Raw genomic sequence first — 25,564 nt, forward strand, 5'->3', positions numbered from 1 at the left:
ACCAAGTCGTTAAATATTTAACTACAATGTCTTCCCCGTATGATTCCCGAATTTTGGATTCACTCAATTGCGAAACTAACAAGCACGATCTTGTAGTTCCAAAGCAACCAGCGAGGAGCAGCAGTCTCGCGCACCGGCTTATCCTAATTCGTACCCACCAGCCAACACTGGAATGAAGGGAAATGTGACTGCTCCAGGACTTCCCGTACCCATGCCAAACCTTTCCGGCAATGCAAACGGTCCGATTGGTAAATTCATTTTCCTCCAACTGATTGATTTAACAGTTTATTGACGTACAGTATTAGGCAACCTTCTCAAGGGTCCTGTCGATGAGAATGGCAAGCTGACGAGCGCGGCTCTGATGGTAGGCATCAAATTGGATCTTGAAGCTGAAGTCCACTTGACTGCGCGTGTTCGCGGTGACATTCTTGTTGGTCTTTATTGAGAGGTCAATGGTCTGCGCATTTGAGCGCCCCCCGTGGATGGTGGGTTATCGTATACTAAGAAGCGGTCGGTCATCTACATGCGTGCTCATGAGTAGGAATGAGTTTTCAAAGGAAGATATCAAGAACGGGGCAGGCTGAGGCTTGGGAGACAGATCATGAAGTGACACATTTGGCTGCAACGCGTATGTTTGGGAGCAGTAGTCAAGGTCCACCAAGGAAGACCAGAAAATTCGATTTCATATAGCAGTATAGCGCACCACTGTAACAACATACGTTTTCAACTTTGTAAGAAGTATACTTTTTGGGTGCACTAAAGACGACCGCGAAAGCAACAAACAGATTAACCCACTGAGGTCACCGCAACTGAAGTTCCCACCTAAGGGCATCTGATGGGGTTTGACCATGACAATGACAATAGATATTTGGGACCACGTTATGTCCCGGAAGGGCTGCATTGCCCTAGGTTCTATTTGCTACTATGGGTCTGCTTCTTATGGTCTAATTTGCAAAATAACGATTGTAGATAACGACAGAAGGCCAGATTCCACAAGGTATCATCGCGTCATCGCGCATACATAGGCACCTATTTGCGCCTGAAACGGTTTGCAACTTGCAACTACGATCGAGTTAGCCTCCTTACAAACTATCGAATGACTGAAACTTCCAGAGGCTTTCTCAATATCAATCCATTTGTGGTCCTTTTTGTGACGGGAACCCTAATCGCTGTCGGGGCTCGAAATACCACTCGAATCGAAATTCCGGTTGGCCTAGCCGTCTCTTTCGACTATAGGAGAAAATCACCAGCCAGTGTAGAAGCAGAAACTGTTGATGAGTTCGTCGAGTCTGCTCATCATGAACCTGAATGGATGGCAATAAAAATACAGGATAATTGGAGGACGCACGAAGCAACTTAACCACTGATACAAAGGGCTAATCGGTCGATCGTAGCATGACGCGTAGCATCCCGATCATGAGATTACACTCTGGATGGAGCTAACTCCATATTTGGTACCAACCCTTGAATACAGACCAAGCTTACGCTCATGCCATGTGAAAATGTTTACAATGGTTATATTACTGTTAACACCATCCCTTTCTTCTCATGGCATGGTAAATATCTGGGCGGGGAACTCTGTAACCGGTTGGAACCAAAGTGTTGATGTAGAACGTGCGAATCAGTCTAGTTTCATTAGTCTAGTTTCATTCCTCTCAGTTCAACTTACAGGTTTGCTCTTTGTAAATCTGTACTAGCAACTAAGAAGACATCAATATGATAGACCGTGGTTTCGGGGAATGGAAAGAGGTACTTTAGCGAAGCACAAGCGTATACACTGTACCCTATATCACTGTCAAATCACCAGAATCTAAATGTGATTCAATGTATTAACAAAGTCCAGTTGTATTAATAATGGATTTAGATTCTCCTTCCTGACATAACAGCATATTACTATTGTGCTTCATGTATCGTTATGAATCATCCTCTGTAGGTGACACGTCATCTCCACATCTAAGGCAGGTTCTGAGGAGCATAGGCCTGGTCGGGGCTGACAACCTGGCCGTTGACCAGCTGCTTGTCTGTGTATGCGGGCCAGACAATCAGTTTCTGGTCGGTTACTGAGAAAGTAGTGAAGCCAGCATCCTCGCCAAATTGGCCGCTCCAGCCGGAGGTGACAGTGTAGGCTCCACACTTGGCGTTGGAGGCAGCTCGGCTAGCAGGGGAACCGGTGGTGGTGAACTTGCAAGCGGTCGGAGCAGTGATATGGGTGTCGATAGTGAAGCTGTAGTCGCAAGAGGTGTTCTCCGCGTTGCAGGTACGGACGAAGCTTTCAATTGTCCATTCGACGACGCCAGCAGCCATCATAGACTTGACTTCTCGCTTAGCAACAGGTGAGCCGGAGACGGCGGCCGCAGCAGCCAGGGCAGAGAAAAGGATATTGGTGATCTGCATTTTTGAAAAATTTAGACAGTAGAGATTACGAATAATTTCGAAAGGATGTTGATGAGATTGTGTCGGAGTTGTTTATGGTATGTGAGGTACAATATATATGCATCTCGAACGAAAACAGGAAGGGAATTCGACGACTTAAGTACCACCCTAGAGCCAAGGATCTCCTGACGCTGAAGCTATACCATAGGCACTTGGAACATTTTGCTGTCGGCAGGTCCATTGGTCATCGTATGATTTAGAAAGTGACGTTGCCCTCGTATTCCCGTTCACGTTGCCGATCGTTCGCGAAAAGTCGCATGGTCACCGCTCATTGCTCCCTTCGTTCCGATGTCCCACAATTACCATATGTAAGCTGATATGAGCGCTACAATATGACACAGAACTAGAATGCGAGTAACGACGCGTTCATTTGAACTTTAGGACACACTTTCAACCGCTTGGTTACGTAGTTGCTTTTGTTATACAAATACACTCTGCGCAGCAGGTTGCACGCTGTTACCCTTGGGTTAGAGTATTTATTACCCCGTGAACACCAGCCATCCAAGGGCCTATTGGTCAAACGAGGTCGAAGGAAAGGATTAATAGCCGCTAAAGCATTGTTATTCTCCAACCTTCTTAGTGCTGAGTCTCGTATTCAAGGTCGCATGCGTTTTGTTTTCTGGGGCAATGGACATGAACTCCAAGCGCATGACGCACATTATGTAACCCCGATATTAATACGAGCGCTAATTGCCAGGACCAATTAACCGTAACAAGGCACAACCCCACATTCCAATCTGCCTTCGGGGACCCGATCACCCCGGAAATTCATCGCTCCAATACAATGTTGCCCCCGTTGATCTACGTTGATTTCTATTGATTGATACTAGTTCTTCTAAAGGGCTATGTTTAGCCCACCTAGCTGCCCGGACTCTTCTTCTAGTGTTTGCCCGACTGTAGAGGATTGCTGATTTGTGGGATGCTCCTGCCGAACCAGTCCTTTGCAACCTCGTTTGTCGCAATCATTCAATGACTCGTATCGCGGCTGGCTGTTCTTACGGATGTCCTGCGTTGAGCCGGCAAGTATTGTGAGCTATACCACAGAGATCGGCAACAAGCTACTTTTCCATTCGGTCTGCGTATGCCCACCAAAATGTTTCAATCTTGCGGATCTCATCACATGCAGATAGCTGCCTGGGTCTCCCTTGAAAACCGTCGAGAAGCCTAGCAGGCAAAAGTCAGAGGCATGGGCAAGAGGGTACTGTCGACAATGACCCGACCTAGGTCCACATTTCTCATTACCCCGCCATCCGTGTCATCCTTTGGAGAGTCGTACTGTCACTCTTACGGAAAGACATTTCCAGTAATTATATCAGGAAGGCTGGGATATCAGACATGTGCTGGGTCTGCTGACGAATTCGTACATTCCTGGTACGGGAATTTTGCGTAGGGGATATTGATACGTAGACCAAGAGACCCTTTCAAACTCCAAAAGGCGAACTCACTTCACTGCATCCTCCGATTTTTGTGCTAATAACACATCATGCGTTGCCGACAGTTTGATGCAGGGGACGTTTCTCATAATTGTTATGTGAGAAGATGGATACAGCCTCGATCTAAAGTCGAGCACTATTGAATTACCCAAGTCTCCAACGGTCGAAGGGAACGCGATACTGGGGTTCTAGCAGCAGAAAGAATATCCCAGGAATCCGTACGACAGATGCATACGTCCCATGAATCTTCGTGTATCATTTCCTCGATGACATCCTTACGCAACCAAAACGTAGCGGTTCTCGTATCTGTCACATACTTGAAGGCAGTGATCAGGTGCAGACCATTATCTCGTAAGCGACTGGCATAATCTGATCCATCTCCCCCTTCGTCATCTTTAAGGAGCCCGGGGAGGTTTGGCTCGCTTGGGCCAACCATAGTCATGTTGATAAAGACGAGGTTGAAATGAGGAACTCTGATATGCTTCTCATAGAACTTAGGAAAAGTAATGCTGCACTCCAGAACGTCGGCCAGACTGACCAAAGTACGTGGAGGCGTGATGACGCCGAAGGGCAAAAGGCGGCGCCAGATACTGAGCAACGTAGTGAACTCGGCTCTCCATGGGCTCAAACTGATTTTTCGTTGTGGGTATGACTCCTTCAGATCGTGTGGATGAAGTACCAACTTTCGAGGAGAACGTGCAGTGGTGGTGATGTTGGCTTCGCAAATACTGGCCAGAATACCCGCAAGCCAGTGCGCCGGATATCCAACTTCATACATGTGACCTATGATTCTGAAAACCGCAGTCAGATTCAACGGGGCATGAACCGGTCTATCACTCCAGAGAGGGCGACAAAACGGGAGGCAGATCTTGAGCAAGTGCGCATGCAGCCATCTTTCCAGACTTGGTCGTGTCATGAGACGGGACCGCGGCGTCCTCTTGATCCCTGAACGAGCCCAGACAAAGTAATTTTCGGTTAGGAATGGATTGCTAAGCATCTCCGCAGTAGGATTGGGAACAACGTTAACTGATCCTTTCTCCCTCACCAGCCCGAAGTGATCAGCCACTTGCTTGGAATCGTACATGAGCATATACTCTGTCAGGAATTGGTCGTGGCTTTCGAACATTGGTGGGTTGAGCAGGTTATTAAATCTCAGATTCGACAGTCTATCCTCACGGAGAAGAGGACCCCCATACAGTAGGGCAGTCAAAGGCCCGCCGACGTAATCCCTATTTCACGTCAGAAACTTAGTAGCTCAGATATTAGTGGTGCGACCCTATAGTAGACTTACGGAACATTGCTCATGTGAATTCTGTCATAGTGTCGCGGGAACTGAGTTGCATCGATGGCTCCGACCTTGAGGGGCTTTTGAGAGCGATGTGTCAGTTTGTCGTACCGAATTCGCTCCAGTATATCAGCCATTTCGCCAGCAATTGCCTCAATCTCCACACGCTTTATGAGTGTCATGGTAGCAGTGGACATAATCTCGAACAAGCTACTCAGGGTTTTCAAGACTTGTCCGTCCGTTTCCTGGCCCTTTGCAGGATTGTAAAGACTTCGCATGAGTTGTGCGGGATCCAAAACAATCGATTGTGCGAGTTTCGCGATGGTAGCACCAGGCTCGAGCCCCTCGTAACGGCGTGACTCGTAATCCATATCTAGTATCGTAGGATTCGTCCTCCAGTTCGCGTCGATGTACTCTTCCAGAGCCTGCTTAGATCCTTCTGCGTCGGATCGAAAAGCATCAAGCAAGGGCCGAAGTGCTGGCTCTCGTCGGTCAATGAAAACATCTTCTGCGAACAGAACACCGAGTTCACGGAATTCTTTGGTGCTGTCATTAACTTCGGGCCATCTAGCCTCTCCAAAGAGGCTTTGCCCATGCTGCTCTGACCGCAAGAAATTGTCTATCACAGCTGGTCGAAGCTTTTTGGGGGTATAGTTATCTCCAAGGGGTCGGAGCCAGCGCTTCAGCTTCTTGATGATCTGATCCCGGGTGCCCCGGGGAATGAGAAACATGGCCATGACGTCTTCGTCTCCTTCAAGCTCGTCAATCAACGTCTTGATATGCTCCTCCATCTTTTCGGCAACAAAAGTAGGGACAAACGCAGTCTTTCGATGGTGTCCTGAACCGCCCTGACGGATCCGGAAACATTTCACGCAATGTCATCTGTCTGCATGAGCAAGACAATGCATTGGTTGGAAGCCTACAAATTGGAAAATGAACCAAGTAGTCATTACGCGACGCCGCGAGTTGGTAATTCAGTTCTTGCTGACAGTGGCAAATTATGGATATGTTATCAATGTGAGGGCAACCCAACCTTACGCAACTACTTGGAGACGGATAACAGCTAACAGTCCGTAAAAGTACATATTGGAGCAGTCCGGTGGCATTACGGTGGAGATTCGTGCTACCAGTATTCTCTCGGCCGTGAACATCGACAATGGTAAAACCGCGCCATGGGAAAATATAGTCTCTCCCGGTGTGCTTGCTCAAAATCACTAACAGATATTTTTTGTAAGAAATATCCTGCGATGGGCAACCACGAAGATACGCTTGCTAAATAAGATTCCCAGCCGCTCCAGCTTGAATAAAGAACCAACCCATATGGAAACACATATCAGGTCCAAGGAACCCCCATCACAACTTCCACAGGGCTGAACGCTGCACCCCAGAAAGCCCGTTTGTTCAATGTACAAAATCTCAACAAGCGGAATTCAGTGAGTGGTAAACCTGTTGGTTACACAATCGTCTCTCCTCCAACCCAGCACTTGTTGACGAACCCGCATAGCAGACAAGGAAAAAGAGCACTCTTAGTACAGCGCCACCTCTGTGTGACTAAGTACAAAGATGATGAGCTTTATGGCGGTAGCAGATCTATGCTTCAAATCATTATCGATGAAGAAGGCATATCTGACCCCGTGGCGTGTTGTGACGATGTAATGCAGAATGACATTGTCATCTGGAGTGTTCTTGGTCCCACTTACTACCCCCGTGTCAAGGACTGTCCCGTGATGTAACTTTGCCGCGTTGTTCACTTCCACTTAACTAATTTTTGAAGCTAGCTCGCCTCAGGCCTGTCGAGTCGGACTAGTTGCTCATAACGCCGGTTGACTTCTTCATTGGCAACCCAGCACTCGACGTACCATCGAACCGTAACTTAAAATCACAGCACATCCAACAATTGATCATGGTATGCGCTAATGAGGCAAATATACGAGCAACATGCTGTAAATGAAGACCTTGTGCGTTGGGTAGACTACAATGAGTTTTGGCCCGCCGATAAGTACCAATCGTCACCAATTTGAGCCGTACCTCTGCCATGTCCATCCGTTTCCTTGTGTCACCGCTAGAAGCTTCAAAAAACTGCAATTTCAACACCGCGCGTTCGAGCCGCTCCTTCAATATCAAAAGTGTCTGTCCCTTCCTTCCATGCCTCATTGAGAACCTCGTTGATCAACTTGATGAGGCGGAAAGAGTCCTTCTTAAGAAACAATGCCCGCACGTCATCAAAAACACGCTTCCAATCTGTATGTGCAGCTAAGAGGGGGACTTCCAAGCTGCCTATTACCAATGGGTACACGAGACCGTTGTGAACCAGAAGGTGTTGGTTTGCAGGCATTTCGACTGCTCGATATAAAGCATAGACCGATGCCGCTAAGCGGCACATGACCACTTCTCTCGAGGGAAAGGATGCTGTCTTTTCTGTTTCAGACTCATGTTGGCATTCATCAACGGCTGACGTCGTCTTTCTTCTCTTTCGTTCGATTCTTCTCACGTCCAAAACTGCTGTGTACCTCCAACAATCCCAGAGAATGCATTGAGCATGCAGCCCGATTTCTCCAGGCCAGGCCCATAAACGAGCCTCAACGTCTTGAATGTCGTCGTTCCCTATGTCGGCGAGAATGTCGAGGAGAGTCCTTGGGATCCCCGAGACAACCTCGACACCGCCGATCCTGCCTCCTTCCCAGCTGTCTTGTACCTTGCGGAGGTTCTGCCAGACGCCCATGCTCGGGTTGATTCGTCCAATCACCATTGCTCCTATGTCCATTATAGATAAAACTTCAAGGGAGTGACGAATCGTAAAGTCATGATCAGCTGCAGGTAAAAGACGGCTTATGCTCGACTCCAGATGGTAGAGTTCAGCCATCAGCTGGAGATACATTGTCCATGGCCGAGCTTGGAACAACTGGGATGATACCGTCAGTATGTGGACTATAGGATTGAGATGCGAATATCAACTGCAAATTTGATAAAAATAGGTTGGGCGGTGCTTTTAACGGCAACAGAAGCACTTGGTTAATACTTACACATAGGGTGCATAGAAGCAAGCCAGCTGACACGGTGGATGCATCGAAAGAGTCGTGTCGGGTGTCTAGTTCTGAGCGAAACGTCTGAAGGGCATGGTCAACATGCTCCATCGACGATACTGAGAAGCCGTCCTCGAGATATGCTTGAATGGCTCCGCAGACAATAAAGAAGGCTTGGCTCTTCTCTGCCATTGCCACAAAATGGGCTTGAGGCCAACTATGGCTTTCTGTGGCGTAAAGTCGATGCATTCCTGCGTGGATGACTTTAACATAGATTAGCGATGTAACGATAACTGTATTGATAGAAACGTCAATGATGCTTGGGTCCAAGCCACCAGAGAACCTGAACCTGCGATGGTATAACCGAGTGAAACTTACACCTTTGGAATAGGTGCCGTTCCTGTTCACTGATGCTGCCAGCGGGTGAGGGTGTCAAGGAGTCGTTGCGAGCGTTCTTCCTTGGGGTGTCTGAGTGTAGAGCTAGGCCGGGCTGTACGATATCTTCGGCATCGGAAGATGTAAGCGACGAGCCAACACGGGGCTGTGGATCATTGATGGTTGGTAAATAGGTTGAGTTCGTAATCGGCTTTGAACCTGAGCTGCAGGGAGCAAGGCCAGGGATAGCTGACCCAGCAAAGCGACCTCTCGAGGCTATTCCGTTGGTCCATTTGAGTGTAGTGTTGTAGCCTTCGCACTGAATGCCTCGGCTCTGGCATGCACGGCAATCTGGACGCGTCTCGTCACATTTACGCTTCCGTCGTTTGCAGTTAGAGCATCCGCCCCTGGAACGGCCCATGATTGGCGGCTCAACTGGATAATGCGCGTCGACGAATTCGACCTTGGAGGGTTTAACTGGTTCTGTGGAGAGTAATCTGCAACCGATCGCAGGACAAGTCCGATACTGCCGGTGGGATACGCTTTGGAGTGGGGATTGCGAAATCCAGCGCCTCCCAGAGGCAGAACAAACCACAGTCGCATATATATGCCGCTTGGGGCGTAGCTCGGGTCCTCACTATGGGGGTCCAAGCAGGCGTTGCAGGTTGACCAAATGCGGGGCATCGACGCTAAGAGGAATAGAGTTTCCCGCATATCCCTGCGAAAGCTGTTCAGAACTGAACATACGACAGCCCAACAGGGGATAGCTTTTGACTGTGCATTGACAGGATTCGATTCATGTATGCTTGACAGGACGTCAGTGGCCGCAGTGTGCAGTTTCTGCCACGATTCGCAGTCTACTCCCCAGTCTCTTTTGATTTACTGTAGTGGCATGGTGACTTCCTATATAGCACAGCGTAATCTAAGATCACAGATAACCAGGGCTCCCAAGAAGAGGTCACTCAACATGTCCAAAAGGGACGCTCAGGTACTTCGTTCATCAGTACGCATGTAAAAACCAAGAATCTTTGAGAATGGGGCCGGCCGGTAGTTGTTTTTACGTGGACGACATATATGGAGACACAGTCGCACTTTCCGTTGAACAGGTAACCAAGGGACTGACTTGACCCTACGATCATAATAGCTGATATTTCTGATCTTGACCATCTTACTAGGCAGGAACTTAGAGTCAAAAGACAATATCCGGAATTGTCAATACTGCGACATTTTCACCACACGGTCATAATTCTAAGACAGAGCCGCAATGGCCATTCCAATGACAGCACCCAGCCTTAATATGTCCCTGCCACCAGGGACTGTCCACTTGCTAAACTGTAAGACTATCAAACATCTGAGTCTAGGTCGCGAATTCAATTAGCAAGTCCAAACTCAGGTTAAGAGGCCTCATAATCGTTTATTTTCGTTCTCTACCCACTCCATCTTCTGACCCGAACGATCATTTAGTTCTTCAGCCAGCCCCATCACAATAACTCCCGTGAGGGGCACGGGCTTTGACCAACTGGCATTTCGATATCATGGAACTGGTGTACATGGGGGAAGTTTCTCAACTAAAGTCTAGCTATGGCCCTGACCCTTGCCGCTTTCACGAAATATACATTTATCTCCCTCTGACGATGTTGCAGTCACACTGACGGCTTTTTAACACATTAGCCTTTCCATCCAACGGTCTTTTGGCAGCAAATTACTGTCGATCTCAACGTTACCATCAGTCAACTAAGCAACGCGCAGTCGGCCTAATCAATGGGTCTTGCAACCGGATGTATATTCTTTATCCCCTTCACTATCAAATATGGACGACGCCTTACGTATATTGTTTCCATGACCACCGCCATCCCTGGGTAACGGCTTGTGAGCCTGCGGCCAAGGGAGTGCGGAAACTGCCTGCCATGATGCCAGTGAAGTAAAGACCATTGGAAAACCTTCGCTGATGAAAGAAATCAAATCGGTGATCTTTGGAGAAGGAGTCAAGTTAGCGAGGCTTGAAAAGTCGGATCGGGAGCAAAGAAGCGGTGTACCTACAGTCATCTATCTGCACAGCGGTTTCGTTGATTGCGCCTGCCAGTCCGGTGATGGCGGCTGTGACAATCAGTTCGGCATAGGAGTGAATCGTAGATGTCTACCAGGCTGCAACCGGCAACGTAGCAGTACTACTCTCTTTCAATAGCTTTGACGACTCTCTTATTTGCCTTTTTCTTTCTCTACGAAGAGACCAAACATGTCCCAATCACCGTCGGTGAGCGCACAACGATCAATTATACTCTACCAGATAACGATAAGAATAGGTCCCAAGTCAAAAGTGTGGAGGGAACCGGTACCGAAATGGACTACATACAATCAGACGTCGAGCCGAGCGTGAGGATGAACACGTATCGCGAGTGAATGCGCGACTTGTGGAGAAGCGCATGGAAATCTAGTGTGAAGGTTTGCGCTATTTTCACCATGCATAACCCTCAAATCTTCTTAAGGAGGGCAAGTCCATAACTGAAAGATCTTTTTTGGAAGCGGGTCATTGCACCGTCTTGCATGTCACTTGAAGTATCGCAAGCAGCTTGTTCCAGGTTTCATCCGTATTATCCATGGACTTCGTATTCCACAATACAAAAGCCAGACACAAAAGGAATCCCTTTGCAATTTGATAGGCTAACAAGACTCTTCTCTCATGTAGTGACTGGAGCTCATACAACCATGCTGCTTCCTCATCACCAATGGTTTGCTCTCTTAGAGTCTCTCTGCAGCTTTGCCGGGAAAGTTGGTAACCCGGTAACAATCAATCACAGGCTTCCCCTCGAACCTAGTCATAACCCCTATCGCCACAACGGCGTTCATCCAACCATAAGGACTCCCACCAGGAGCTTCGAACTGGATATTTGTAAAGTACTCTACCTCGTCCTGAGACACCGTTTGACTTGGCACTCCACTTTGGCCTGGGCCGGGTTTGTAAACGGCTTTTGCGCTGACCAGAATAAAGACAACATCATGGGTTTGGAGTGTGTATCTTGCGTTTAGTCTCGCAAACGCTGTGGTCCATATCGCAGACTATCCGATAGATTAATTCGAGGTGCGGCATGCGCATGGGGGGCACGTCGACAGCACTCGGGGAGAACGCGCTCCCGGGGGATGGAACATGGGCTGCGTCGCTGCTGGACAGCGTTTGCGGCATTTTGAGGCGTAAATCGTGGATCAGCCTGCCCGATGAGTCTTATTTACCGTGGGTCAATGAAGGTATCATTATGAGGGAAGTGTTGACAGCGAAGAGTTCCAAAACTGGCATGGTATGATGCAGGGCCACTTTGTGTCACTTCGTGTGACCGATGCTGAAAGTTCAATACCGATGCTTAAATACTTGTTTGTGATGTGCGGGTCATGGGGAGTGAACACCATCATATTGTCAGAGGTAACGCAGAGAAATACTCCAAATCTCCCGACTGTATCTGCTGAGGGTTCTTAATCCTGACCGGCTGTTACAAAGATGCAGACATGAACCGCTCACTCTGTAGCACCTCTTCCCACCGATACTGTGTTTTAACTTCCAAACAGCTGGCGGCTTATCCTTCCCAAATAGGACACCCGCCCCACTACCACTTTGCTGCTCGGAATGCTCCATTGTCGTGGATTCCGACCCTTGGGGTATTCCAAGCAATAGGTGTCACGAAGCTACGCGGTTCGGCACAGCCTTTTTTTATCCCTCCACCGCCACCGGAGAAATATAGAGAACCTTTATCCCAGCCCAAATCATAGACAGCTGCTTTTTCTCGAGAGAAACATCAGTCGAGCATCACTTTCCTATTTTGCTGTACACTTCTACAACCCACTGATCATACTTTTTGTGATACCTGCTGCTATGGAATGGCAAGTTCTTGCCTCTAGTCATCGAATCAAGCAGCAAAAAGCTATTCCGCAAGATTGGGTTATTTCACATTCCAAGCTTCGTGACTTAAATGGCGCCGGAACAATTAATGAAGGGCGACTTATTGCTCTAGAAGCAGCGAGAAAATCTGGTTTGTTAACAGGAAGGGAGCTTGATATCACGGAGAACTACGGTGCAAGGGAACTACTTCATAAAATCCAAAACCAAGAGCTCTCATCTGAGGAGGTGACTGTGGCGTTTTGCAAGCGTGCTGCCGTCGCACAGCAACTTGTAAGAAGCACCTTTGGACATACTTGCAGCGGTACCTAACCCACTCCGTAGACCTCTTGTTTGACGGAGATCTTCTTCGATGAAGTCATAACGCGGGCTCGGCAACTTGACCAACATCTAAAAGCTACCGGCAAGCCGATTGGACCACTGCATGGTCTACCTATTAGTCTCAAGGTAAGAGTCTCTCAAGGGTTGTCACAAGAGTTTTTTCAACTAGCTGACACAACATAGGACTCTTTCATAGTCAAAGGTCATTACGCCACAGTCGATTATGTAGAATTCCTCAAACGACCGCCGCCTATAGCCAACTCGGCCATGGTGAATCTCTTGCTTGATGCGGGGGCAGTCTTCTTTTGCAAGACCAATATCCCTCAGACAATGATGGTACGTAAATACTGCTCTTAAAACTGGCCATGGTAGCAAAGGCATTCGGACTACCTTCTGTTAGACGGCTGACTCAGAGAACAACATTTTCGGGAGAACCCTCAACCCGCACAAGACTTCCTTGACGGCCGGGGGCTCAACAGGGGGCGAGGGAGCACTGGTCGCATTTCGAGGTTCGGTGTTGGGCATTGGTACTGATATTGCAGGCTCGATCCGAATCCCGTCTCTCTGTTGCGGAATCTACGGTTTCAAGCCTACCGCCGACCGGACGCCTTTTGGCGGCCAGTCGTTTTATCCATTCCCTAAGCTCCATCTCCCTGGAGTGACGCCTGTCGCCGGGCCCATGGCAAACTCAGTCGATGACCTCAGCTTGCTTATGGAGACGGCTCTCGCACAACGCCCTTGGGAGTACGACGCATCCGCAGTGGGCACGCCGTGGAGAACTCTGGACGATGACAAGGCTCTTACCATCGGCGTCCTTCCAGAAGATCCCGAATACCCATTACAACCTCCCGTTCGCCGTGCCCTCGGCGAAGCAGTCTTAGCGCTTGTGGCTGCGGGGCACGATGTTTTCCGCCTGCCATCGGACCCTTCCCGTGATGCCGGTCTGGGGAGCAAGCTGGGTTTTCTCTTTTTTAGCATGAACTCATCAGGTCTGGATGCCCTGGAAAACGAGATTGGCGAACCACTCGTAACTTCCGTCAAGAGAAACACGAATCCATTCACGGATTCAAAGCCATCAAAGCCCCCGGTCTCACCAGAACTGGACAAAGCACATCAGTTGGGTGAGTTCCTCGGCCTTCGTGCTAGCTACGCCAATAGCTGGCGAAAGATTTGGCGAGAACATGATCTCGATGTTGTCGTTGGCCCTGGAGCTATCAGCACCGCTGTACCCCACGATACCTACGGCGTACCTGTCTACACCTTGATGTGGAACGTACTAGATGTAAGACTACCTTATGTTTCGTTGTGATTCACTCGCTAACTGCACGTAGTACCCCGCAGGGGTTATACCGTATGGTATCGCTTCAATGGCTAAAGATCCTCAGTACCAGAAGGCAACTACGCCATTTGATGCCGATTGTGAGTGACCAGCTATATGTCTTTACTTTCCTGTCTCAAAAGTCGAACTGACAGTCCCAAGATGACCCCGAGGTGAGTGACGGAGTACCATGCGCTATTCAAGTAGTGGCCCCTCGGTTCCGAGACGAAGAGTGTTTGCAAGCCATTCGGATCATCGACAGAGACGCCCGACGATAAGTCAGACCAAAGTATGGAATGAAATTAAAGGCGATTGAGTCTTACAACGTTCCTGCTGTGATAGAAATCAATTGAACTACTATGTTTTCACAACATTGCTATCTCTTAGACTCTTCCATTGTCAACGCCAGGAACAAACCCGTACCTTTGCTGAAATGTGACGAGCTACCGGGCATTTTAATTGCCTGCAACAGTCTGGTGACTGGCTCTATTTGTCGTCGCAGTCGTTTTTGGGTCACTTTGACGTCTATCTTAGAATCTCATCTGTTGGTCCAGTGCCTTGTGACATGGGTTCTTCGGCGAACTGTCTACGTGCGGTCTTGCCCAAGCATCTCAGTGAATGCCTTTGACGTTGCTGATCAAGAGTTGAGATTAAATGGATTGCAACGGACATGCTACTGTTTCGTTATCTATGGCTGCCTTAGTATGGCGTTATCTTTGAATACGACTTCATTGGCAGCTAAGTCAAGTATTTCATGGGCGGTGTCTTTGTGTGAAATGGTCTGCTGGCTCGACATTCTGGCGCGTCTTAGGTCATTTAAGAAAAAGGTATAGAGTTCATTCTTCCAGGTTCTGGACCATATCCTGGCTAGGAAAGCATGGTCTGCATGGGTGGGTACAAATTAGCAGAATCCAATAGATAGTACGCGCTCTAGAGAGTGAGCTAGAAATTGGTGAGTGCGGCCTTTGAGGCACATAACAGGGATGGGAGGTCGTCTCTTGGATCTGAGCTCGAATCTAGACTTCGATGTTTATTCAACTTGTCTGAAAGTCGACCTCAATCTAGTCTCAGTTGTTTTCTAGCCCCCATAAGTGGTCTAGTACAGTTCACCCTCTACAGAAAACTATCAAAGTATGTATAAGGTCGACCTTAATAATCGATTGCGGACTTGAACATAAGCATACACTGACCTGCTTTGTAGCAACGATCATAGTTTGCTGGTCCTTTTTGCATTTCCAATCAAACAATTACTTTTCCAAGGGCACTAACGCATGTATCGGGTTTCTCCTGTGAACCAAACTAAAGCCCAGAGAGTATATAATACGGACGAGTTAAAGGCATTGTCGAAGCTGTGTTCTGATTGTCTGACAAACTTAAGATAGTGCGTTCTCCGCTAAGAGATGAATGCCCTGAACCGAGGAATACCCAAGATACTTAACCATCCAATACTATATCTTTCCAGCCAAGTTCAAGCTTTGGAGGGGCGTCGCTTTACTTTGACATGGAAGTCGCTTTGTATGAAGAAAGCGGCGTTGAAAGACTTCCATGGGTTCGTAGGGTCTAATAAAGTAAAATCGAATCGTCTCAACAGCTGAATTGACCGAAATTAGGTGTGTTCCTCAGCGAGGAGTTGCATGGCCGCCATGGGCAACACTTACCTCGACATAGACCTTGTTCAGTTCAATTGTAGCAATGTTCTTTCCTAAGCACTCCCACCGGCTGCCAGAAGCAAAGTCCATCATGACTTGTTGGTCCATTGCCCTGTATTTCTCTGCAGAAATCCCGAGCCAACGTTCCGGACGGAATAAATTGGCATCCTCGCCAAAGACCTCCTTGCTCCTCATAACAGACCAAGGCGCCCATGCGACATTGGTACCCGCAGGAATATGTATTCCACAAACGACCTCGTCTTGTTCCGAAACCTTTGGCAGCAAACCTGTCGCAGGTGGCCATAGTCGCAGACCCTCTTTGATAACGGCTTGAAGGTAATCGAACTTTCTTGCCTCTTCGTCAGTAATTGGTGACGATATCCAACCTTCCTGGATGCCTGCGTCAATTTCAGCCTGCAAACGAGCATAGACATGTGGATTGGTGATCAAGAACAGCATCGTAGAGCGGATTGCCGTTGCAGAAGTGTCAGATCCTGCGATGATTTGAACCAGAGTCTCGCCCTCGGCGTCTTCCTTTGACAAGCCATGGGCAATAAACGAGCCTAGCATATCACGCTTGATGACGGGCTTGTCGCCGTAGCGTTTCTGCACAGTGTTATGAGCCATCTTCATGACATTTCCGATACCAATCATGTTTTTGGTATCTGGCATGAGCCATTTGAGCCTCGGTGACTGGATTATTGCAAGAAGCGAGGGCATCAGCGCCGTCATTAATATGACGGGAATGGTCTTCTCTGTCGTCTCGATGTACCGGAGTGTGTCATCGTCGGCGTCCAAGTAGCCAAACTTTGCGCCGAATGCCAAGGCGGAAATTACATCGAGAGTGAAGAATTGGACTTTTCGGGCCAAGTCAACCGTCTTGAAGGTGGTGTCGGTCGAAAGGTACCTGGTTTCTAGCAAGCTGACGAGTCCAGCAACCTGCTCATCGATGAGCTCGTGTACGCCGTCGACATCCTTTCCCGAGTATCCAACCGACAGCTTAGATCGGAGCGCCTCATGGGTCTTGTCGTCTATGGTCGAGATAATGCTGTCTCGGTAGGGGTCTATTCGTAGGCCTCGATACCAATGTCCCCGCTTCCACGGTGAGCGAACTGCCCACATGCGGCGCAGCTCAGCACCGTCGCCACAGACTACCCAATTAGGAGCGATCCGAACAACGGAACCTAGCAATAAGGATCTTCGTTAGTTGCAGAGTCTGCAGGCAAACTTTGACGCAAGCAAGTGAGAACTGAGATGATTTAAGGGTATTGGAGTGGGATAAGGAAATTAGAGAAATGAAGTAGGTGCAGATACAATCTAATTAAGGACAAACTCGGGACACACACCATGTTCTTTGTTGATGTCTTGCAGCGTGAAATTGAGCCTGCCGCTCAGTTGATGTCGTATTAACCAGAAATCGGTCCAGGCGGCACAAAAGGGACCAGGGACATGTCTCAGGCGTGCATAATCACGGAGTCGGCATACGATCAGATACGCGGTCAAAAGTAGGGTGCAAGTGAAGACAGCTGCTGTTGGTGAGCACAACATGGTAAAGACCAGCTGTTGGAGACGGCAATAATCCAGGTTCTCGGGTAGCAGGCTCGATGGAATGAATTGCCGAGCGAAGGAGACCGGGGTGGGAAGAAACAGCGAGGGTAGTGAGATGGCGGATCTGTGATGAGACCCAGGTGCTGGGCACGTGTGTGGACGGAAGGTGACTGGCGACTAGTTGCTAACCGCTGACGACAGGATTCCAATGCCGTAGATTGTGCCTACGTTCGTGGATACAATTTTGCCTTCACTCCGCTGCCGTTGAGATGTCGCAAGTTTCAGATTTGGCTCTCCAATGTCGAATGACGCAGATCCTGTACGAGATTCTAAGTATGGAAAATTCGGATATTCTGGTACCTTGATGTCGAGACTCGGCCATGCAGTCTGCAGCTTACGCGGCCAGAAAGAAGAAATAGCAACCCTGAAGACGCAGGCTTTACGTCGTCACAAGGGGGGATGCGTCGTAAAATGGCAATTGCAACTTAGGTTGAAAGAAGAAACGGGAAAGCGGGCAGTGACAGTAAATACGGAAAAGTAGAGGAACTGCTATAGGTTAAGTCGATTCCCCCACACGGACGACCGGCATGGGTAGTTGAACTATGAACGATTACTTTTCCCAAAGAAGCTGGTGTGGCCCGCGATCACATCGCAGCTTTAGTACTCGCTAAATGCATGTCAGGCAGGGATGGCACTCTGTTATCGAATCAACTAACAAAGACTTGATTGCAAAGGGTACTACTTACATTGAGGCGAGGAGTGAAGACTGGGCAATTGATCTTTGCAGGATGGACCCGGGCCTGTGCGACAGGCATTTCGTAACCCATAAATCAGGTACGCGTGCAATTCCCTATACAAACAGCCATTTTTGGCACTTTGCCTTTGCATATATGTTTCCAGACGAAGTCTTTGACTTCACGCCTTGTATTCTATCTCACGTCTATGAACTTTCCTATTACTAACCTGTCTCCTTGGCCCTGGGAATGCAACCCAACGGCCACAACAGCCGGACAAGACCAAGGATAAAGTACCATAGCTCGCTATCACCTCGGCAAAAACGCCTTAACAGTGTGAGCTACCCGTAATAGGGATGGTTGATGGATGTGGCCATAAAAATGAGCCAGTGACAAAGCCATGAACATCGTAGGATTTGTATCCCGGGCTTGCCAATTCGCCAATCACCCGTTCGACATCCAAGCTTGCTAGAGCTGGCCGGGCCCAAATCCTGCCAAGCGGCGCCCTTCCTTTTCCTTTTTCCCTTTTTCAATTGAATGCCTTTTCTTTTTTCATCTTTTTCCCAAAGGCTCGTCTCGTTCCCACCTTCATGTTCTCACCGAGAAATAGCGGGGTCTTGGCAGGTGTCTCACTCCGGTTCCCCAGTCTCGACGCTACCTTTAAATCCCTAGCTAGTGTCAGTGGCACGCTCGGCGAAGGGGCCCATTGAAGGCTCAAGACGGGTGCGGCCGAGCAAACAGTGGATTTTATGCAATGACTTGTTCATATACGAACAACACCGGGGAGAGGCCTGCGCCGTGGCTTCATCACCTGTGGGTACTTGAATACCTACGTCCGTATTCATAAATGTCGACTTATGTACGTACGAACACCGCAAATTGAATGGTTCATGGTAGTAGTGGTCAGCCCAACGGGATCGCCGCTGCATCCAGCTGTTTCGGTGCTGTCCGATTCATATGTTTGTTGTTTCCCTCAGTTTCGTGGACGTCAGAGGCCAGTGAGTGTGGTCTCGCCTGTTTTCTCCTTAATTAATCGTCTGGTCAGCTTTCTCGATTCTTCACGTTTCCCTGATGCCTCAATGCAGCTAATAACCGAGCTGTTTAGGCACGGAATGTTATCAACGACCCGGGTGCCTTTCCTGAGCTTCGTGCATGGTCTTATCTGTCATCGCCGTCATCCCTTTGGCCACATCATGCCACACCGCGCAGTAGCGTGTTCGCTCTTTTTGCCGCACGTACCTTGAACCGGCGAAGACACCCAGACACCCAACGCTCCAGGTCTGATGTATCACAAAGACCCAGACACTGGTTCTGTTGCCTGAGGCCCATATACTCTGCAATAAGACATACAACATTGTTCATTCCGTTGGGCGTAGCCCTCCTCTGCTTGACTCTGCTTTTTGCACAGTCTTGACCTCTGCCCGCCCATTTTCTTCTCCTGCCTCTTATTGACTATCGTTCACTGTAGATGTCCGCTGGTCCAGTGTTCCCTGCGTAGCTTGCCGTGCTTATCGGCAAATCTGTACTGGCCAACGATTGCGCGACATCGCCGAACGGCCCAGCATGGTGGGTTCTCCGCCGCATTCTCCAGCATCCGCCCAATGCTCCGGTCCGTCCGAGTCAACGCCAGTGTCGACTCCAGCGGTAGATGCCGTGTCACCGCCACCGGAACCTTCGCATGCGCTTGGATCCGAACGGGAGCTCGGCTCGCAGATCGTAAGTTCGCCTTTCCAGCTGTTCGTACTCATTTCGTACTTGACTGTACGCGTGTGTGTGCGTGCCCTAACCTACACCGATACTCACCCAACGGCGATTAGGAAGTTGACTCAGCCGACATTTCCGATGTTGATTCCGCACTGGATTTCGTAAGTTTCAACTGACATTATTCTACCACCCAAACATTAAGTCCCTCATGCAAAGTCCCCAAAGTTCGAACATTCCAAGGATGATGGAATATGATTCGTTTAGTCAAGTTTCCACTCCCTTAGCTTCTTTGCTCCTGAGAAATTATGTTTGTTCGTGGGATTTGATCTCTCCACCAGGGCAGCTTTATTTCAATAGGGCTGACCAATTGCCCTTCAGCCTTTTCGGGACTCTCTTACGTCCTTGCGATCAAGCATTCGGCAGTATCAACATGAGAACGGACGCACATATCATGCTATGAGTGCAGGGAGTAGGTTTTTCATCATTGCAAAGGTTTACATTGCCGAGCTGACTGCCTTGGTAGAATATTTCCTCCCAAACGATGAGGTACAGTGACATTTGCATGCAACCCTGTACATTTTATTGCGAAGTTGTTGACACATCCATTCTCAAGACCGAAGTCGATAGATTAGGTGGGCATTTTTCATGGCCACATACTGTCGCCTTTTTCTGACCGCGGCTACACCAGATCTACAGCACTATGTCATGACACTGACACTGGGAGGAAATCATTGCCTCTGTCCCAAGAACATGGGTGCGAGACGAGTGTTGGATCTCGGGACTGGCACGGGGATTTGGTCTGTAGAATACGGTAAGCCAAATCTCACTGCTGAGATCATGTCAAGCCACAACACAGATCTAACCAGTTATGAAAACATTAGCGGATGCTCACCCTGGAGCAGAGGTATCTGGAAATTCATGTCCAGCTGTAACGCTTTCGACTGACCTGTAGCTAGGTCATAGGTGTTGATCTCAGTCCCGTGCAGCCTGACCTGTGAGCTGCTCCCGTTATCTCGTCCTGAAAATCATTCTTGTCACTTCCACTACTAACCTGGTCTAGTGTCCCTCCAAACTGCTCTTTCGAGGTGAATCTTGTCTCAACTTGGGCCCTCGGTGCGTCTGGAAACTAACACCAGTCTGGCAAGCTTGATGACCTTGAAAAGGATTGGACATGGTCAAAGCCCTTCGACTTCATTTTCTGCCGCATGATGACGGGCAGCTTTGCTGACAACATGAGCATTGTGCAAAAGGCTTTCGAGTGAGTAAGAAGTGAGCGTACTTGGCTTGGTCGAGAACTCACCATACAAATAGCTCGTTGGAACCAGGCGGCTACTTTGAGGCACAGGACATGGCACTTCCCCTTGGTTGTGACGACGGTACCTTGACTGTGGATTCAGACCTCTGGAAATGGGTTCTTCTCGTTATGGAAGGCATGGAGAAGTTTGGCCGTCCTGTCAGTGCTGCTCAGCAATGGAAACAGCTCATGGAGGCCGCTGGATTCGAGGATGTCGTCGAGACAATTTACAAATGGCCGACGAACCGTTGGCCTCGAGACGCACACTACAAGGAGATAGGAATGTGGAGTTTGGAGAACATGGACCAGGCTCTGGAACCAGCTACACTTGCGCCTCTTACGAGAGCGCTAGGCTGGACCTATGAAGAGGTCATTGTCTTGGTCAGTAAGGCGAGGAAGGTCATGAGAGACCCCACTGTGCATGCATACTGGCCCATGTAAGTTTCGCTCTGCACCTGAGGTGTCCCGTAGATTCACAGTGGACTGATTTCGGCAGATACATTGTACACGGCCGTAAACCTTACGAATCGCTTAGCGGCACAAGTTAACCATAAGAAAAACCAACGCAGCACGAGTCTAACCTCCTAAAATCCGCTTTGGATCTTTTATTTTATTTTGAGAGCCAGTGATATTAACCTTGAGGGTTCTAGCTTCTCGCTTCCAATGCTTCACTCTCTTTATCCAAAACGGCCAGCACAAAGCCATAGAATGATTCGGCTCGGACAATGGCACTGAGCACAAAGCTTGGAATGGAAAGCGAGTGACTTTAGTCGGAACCTTTGAAACAGTCCGTCTTTGACATCACCGCACAACTGCTGTTACAGGATAGAGTCACGCTGCCAGATCCAACGATCATTCTTAGATTGTATTGCCGTTACGTGAGAAAGATTATATTGATTCGGCGGTCACGTTTGCTTACACAGTCATGTTGTGTCCATCGATCTCTCGTTGAACTTCGACCACATCCTACTCGCTAAAATCACCCAACTTCTGTACACTCTTGAGAATATACAGACTGTAGATGAGCTTAAGTGCAGTCACCGGCTGTCACAACTACGACAGCCCTCTTTCGACTCAAATGCGGCTTGCAAGATATGTTCTTCATAGATATCCAGCCAGTGCCTTTGAGTATTGGAGCAATCGGATGGAAAAGTCGGCGTCGTTAATTAGAAGCCCAAAGCGCTGTTGAATAGGGTCGCCGTTGAAGCATCCTTGGTGCCCGCCGCAGCGACCTTTGCTTTGGCTTGCGTACATTGGTCCTTTGCGGCTTGATTGGCCCCGCAGACGTTTGTGAGCTGGTCGCAAATCCGGTTGGTAATGATGTTTGGGTTTAGAGCATCTTGCTGGCCCTTGGCGACAGTGGGATCGGTGGGCAGAAACGTGCCCTCAGTAGCCTTGCGCCCGGGACGACCAAGTTGGAAGTCCATGGTTGGAGTGCATGTGCCAAAATCGGCGCCAGTGTTCTGTCGTTTGATGGTAGCAGCCGAGGCACTCATGGCACCAAGGAAGGCCAAAAGAACAATTTTGGTTTGCATCTTGTTGGAATGAACGGAATTGAAGTAAGGTTTTCGGAGATTTGAAAGAATGGGATGATGAGTTGGATTGAAACTAATTAGGCCAGAAAGAAAGAAAGTTCACAGAACTTGGGAGAAATTTGAGTTCAACTCAATGATAAAATGAAAGACTTTGGATGATTTAGAACTCACTGCATACCAAGTCCGCGACCTCTCTGTCTCTTTTTGTACTCGCCGTCCGGTATCCGGGAAGCTCAGACTGCTGTGAGGTAGGCGATGATCAACAGAGTTCTCGGGTCCTCGGTCAATCCGAGTTCAGACGGACATGTTTGAGGTTTGACCTTGTGGGTTCAGGCACGCCTGGTAAGAAAGGCCGGCCTAACGACATGATTGGACTACAAGATCGACGTGCCAGGCTGTACTGTGGGACTTCCCTGCAAAAATCAGACAGCATGACATGAGATGACGCACGGGAGAAAACCTGACGCGCAGAGCGACAGAAACAGACGAAACCACAAGCCAATGCCGTGCACCAGAGACACTGAGAAATGATCATGCGAGACCTTCGCAAATTTCTCAAGAGGGCATACTTGTCTCATAATTACCGGGTCTGGAAAGAGAAGTCTATAGCTTCAGGCTTTCGTGCGCTGCGATTTGGGTAAACTTGATGTTACATCTACCCAGTATGAGCTTGTTTCGTCTTTTGTGCCGGTATTGCCAGACTTTTTTCAACCCAGAGTCAATGTATCAATCAAACAAAGCCATAAGGGAAAGGGGCAGAAGGCTCGAGCATTTTTCTTACAAAGTCCACGTCGATCATCTCTCCTACCGGTAGTTTGGGATGACACTTACAGTGCGGGGATCCCCCACTTACCATACCGGTATTGTGTCGCTAACTGTACCTCGGTGTCGAATGCCGGAGGGTTATTCTGTAGACATCCTCAAAAGAACCAGAGGCTCCTAGGTTTAGACTATTCCATACATCTATGAGCAAGAGAAGCAGATTGGTAAGCACTGGCCGGCAAACGGCTGTCGCTTGATCAGCATGATATACAAGCAAAGATCGCCACGAGGCATTAGGTGTAACACTGTTTTACATAGGATGTCACATTTCCATGATTAGGTAGTACAAGCCAGTGATGGTGCACAGAACGCCCAGTCTATAGGAGCTGCGATGTTAACAAACTAGATTTAGGGGCAATGTTCTCTCAGTTGCGCTTTGGTCTTTTGGTAGAAGAAATGAGACTTGTCAAGACCGAGAGCTCTACGTGATACCTTAATTAGCGCTGAGTATTACTAAAAAGCTCGCCTGATTGCAACCATACCGCATTGAGTCCCAGGGCGTCTAGAGTCATGAAACCTTGAAGCTCACTACAACTTGAAGTGTCACAAAGCTTATAAACTATCCTTTGCGGAGTGACTCTCTCGTTCGTAACTTTGCCATGATCACTATCCACGGCGAAGCCCACGGTGCCAGTGAGGCAGCGAAGCGTTGCGAGGTTAGTTCGGTTACAAATCGCACGGGACACCTGAAGTCAGTGTGATAGAGTGAGCTTGCTAACTAGACTCTGATTTTGTATTGACAGTTCGGGCAGCTAATACTCAGACCTTGACAGTTGGTCTCTGCCCACCCAAGATCTCAAAGAAATTTTTAAAACTCTTTTCAGTATCGTTAGCGGGTTAGACTACGTAGTAATACAAGGAACGTGACGTCGAGTTCGGCGTAAACAACAGGCCACATCGACAGCGCATAATATGTAGCTCGGCGAACAATTCCTGTTCTAGCCTCTCAAGCCAATATTCCACGGACCGCTTTGCCAAGCCAGCGCCACCATCCACCTGCAGCATGTTCAATGATGTACGGAAGATTAAAGGCTGTGAAATGAAAAAGGGTCAGATGCACGCGGCAAGGCCGCGTTTCTACCATACGGCCATTTAAGCTTCTTCCAGAGATCAGGTTATCGATGAACCCACGGAGTCACCTGGGGAATATTAAATGTACCCACCACATAGTAAGGGAGACGAATGCCACTTCAGCCGGGCCTGGAAAGTGGAGTAGGAAGTGGAGTGTCATTCCAAAAGTCCGACTAGGGTCTGTCCGCAAGTGCAATCACGTCCTCTTGAGAAATCTAGGCTGGGTCGTTATGCTTAATTTCGTGTGTTCTAAGCAAAAGTTGAATCTAAAGTAATCGCCATCGGATTTCTAGAGGCTCCAAGTCTACCTTTGTCAGGGAAGGCAAGAGCACTATGCCGTCAAAGCTGAGGCTACAATGCGCATCGGCAACCAACGGCATGTCAACTATCATCGGCATCGGAGTATTGCTTCCAGACAAGCTCTGTAAGGTGCCTTTTGACAATCACACATTGGTATGGGTGGACTGGGAGGTTGAATGGCTGTGATGTGGTGATTGATTTATGATAGCGGTGGTGGTGGTGGTGTTAGTGTTGTAGACTTAGCCATTCAATAAATCGCCTGGGGCGATGTGGTGAAGGTAGTCCAGCGCTCCTCTAAGCACCCGCCTATTAAAAAAAAAGTGAGTGCTAGGAAGAGCGCTAGCAGAACCCTATCCCCTGAGCATACCACCTAAAGCCCCTGAAGCACTCCCTAGTGGTCCTCTGTTACGATGTCAAAATTCTCACATGGATACCAAAATATTGACATGATGTGAACACTTACACATGACGTCAGATTTTTACCTGCGGATGTTGTCCACGACCGATGTCAACATATTACCATGGTAACTACAACCCCCCTGACAGCGGTAATGGACCTTTTCGGGCTAGTTTTATGTGGTTGCATTTGATCTGAAATAACGTGGCAATGCCGGTGGTTTATGATGGAAATCTGCAGTACTGCACGCTTTTCACGGAATCTGGACGTTCCAGAAGAGTGCACACGATCATTGCAAGAGCTGCGGTATGCCTGTGCATAAGATGCTTTAGTCCGAGCATAACTAGGTCCTATTCCGCTATAAAATACTAGATACGGCATGATTCACTTAACACTTAGCTAGGCGAATACGTCTGTAGTTACTTTTTGACCGTAC

At 48.6% G+C, this 25,564-nt stretch overlaps 6 protein-coding genes across 6 annotated transcripts; 2 read left to right on the plus strand and 4 right to left on the minus strand.

The window, feature by feature from the left end:
- Positions 1–1,953: 1,953 nt before the first annotated feature.
- ColSpa_09851 (uncharacterized protein) lies at positions 1,954–2,394 on the minus strand (the record flags this gene model as incomplete). The annotated part of the gene is made up of 1 exon (XM_049276063.1): positions 1,954–2,394. The coding sequence occupies one exon, from the start codon at positions 2,392–2,394 to the stop codon at positions 1,954–1,956; it is 441 nt and encodes a 146-aa protein (XP_049132020.1).
- A 2,759-nt stretch (positions 2,395–5,153) lies between these two features.
- On the minus strand, positions 5,154–5,942 carry ColSpa_09852 (uncharacterized protein; the record flags this gene model as incomplete). Its single annotated transcript, XM_049276064.1, has 1 exon — positions 5,154–5,942. The coding sequence occupies one exon, from the start codon at positions 5,940–5,942 to the stop codon at positions 5,154–5,156; it is 789 nt and encodes a 262-aa protein (XP_049132021.1).
- A 7,493-nt stretch (positions 5,943–13,435) lies between these two features.
- Positions 13,436–14,183, plus strand: ColSpa_09853 (acetamidase; the record flags this gene model as incomplete). Its single annotated transcript, XM_049276065.1, has 2 exons — positions 13,436–14,038; positions 14,088–14,183. 2 exons carry the CDS (start codon positions 13,436–13,438, stop codon positions 14,181–14,183), a joined length of 699 nt encoding a protein of 232 aa, XP_049132022.1.
- A 1,359-nt stretch (positions 14,184–15,542) lies between these two features.
- Positions 15,543–16,845, minus strand: ColSpa_09854 (cytochrome P450 monooxygenase lolP1; the record flags this gene model as incomplete). Its single annotated transcript, XM_049276066.1, has 2 exons — positions 15,543–15,665; positions 15,733–16,845. 2 exons carry the CDS (start codon positions 16,843–16,845, stop codon positions 15,543–15,545), a joined length of 1,236 nt encoding a protein of 411 aa, XP_049132023.1.
- Positions 16,846–20,917: 4,072 nt separating this feature from the next.
- On the plus strand, positions 20,918–21,444 carry ColSpa_09855 (putative methyltransferase tdiE; the record flags this gene model as incomplete). Its single annotated transcript, XM_049276067.1, has 2 exons — positions 20,918–20,967; positions 21,021–21,444. 2 exons carry the CDS (start codon positions 20,918–20,920, stop codon positions 21,442–21,444), a joined length of 474 nt encoding a protein of 157 aa, XP_049132024.1.
- A 725-nt stretch (positions 21,445–22,169) lies between these two features.
- ColSpa_09856 (uncharacterized protein) lies at positions 22,170–22,538 on the minus strand (the record flags this gene model as incomplete). Its single annotated transcript, XM_049276068.1, has 1 exon — positions 22,170–22,538. The coding sequence occupies one exon, from the start codon at positions 22,536–22,538 to the stop codon at positions 22,170–22,172; it is 369 nt and encodes a 122-aa protein (XP_049132025.1).
- Between the last annotated feature and the right edge of the window lie 3,026 nt (positions 22,539–25,564).

The sequence above is a fragment of the Colletotrichum spaethianum genome, assembly GCF_022836535.1.
Source record: "Colletotrichum spaethianum MAFF 239500 DNA, contig31, whole genome shotgun sequence".
NCBI lineage: Eukaryota > Fungi > Ascomycota > Sordariomycetes > Glomerellales > Glomerellaceae > Colletotrichum > Colletotrichum spaethianum.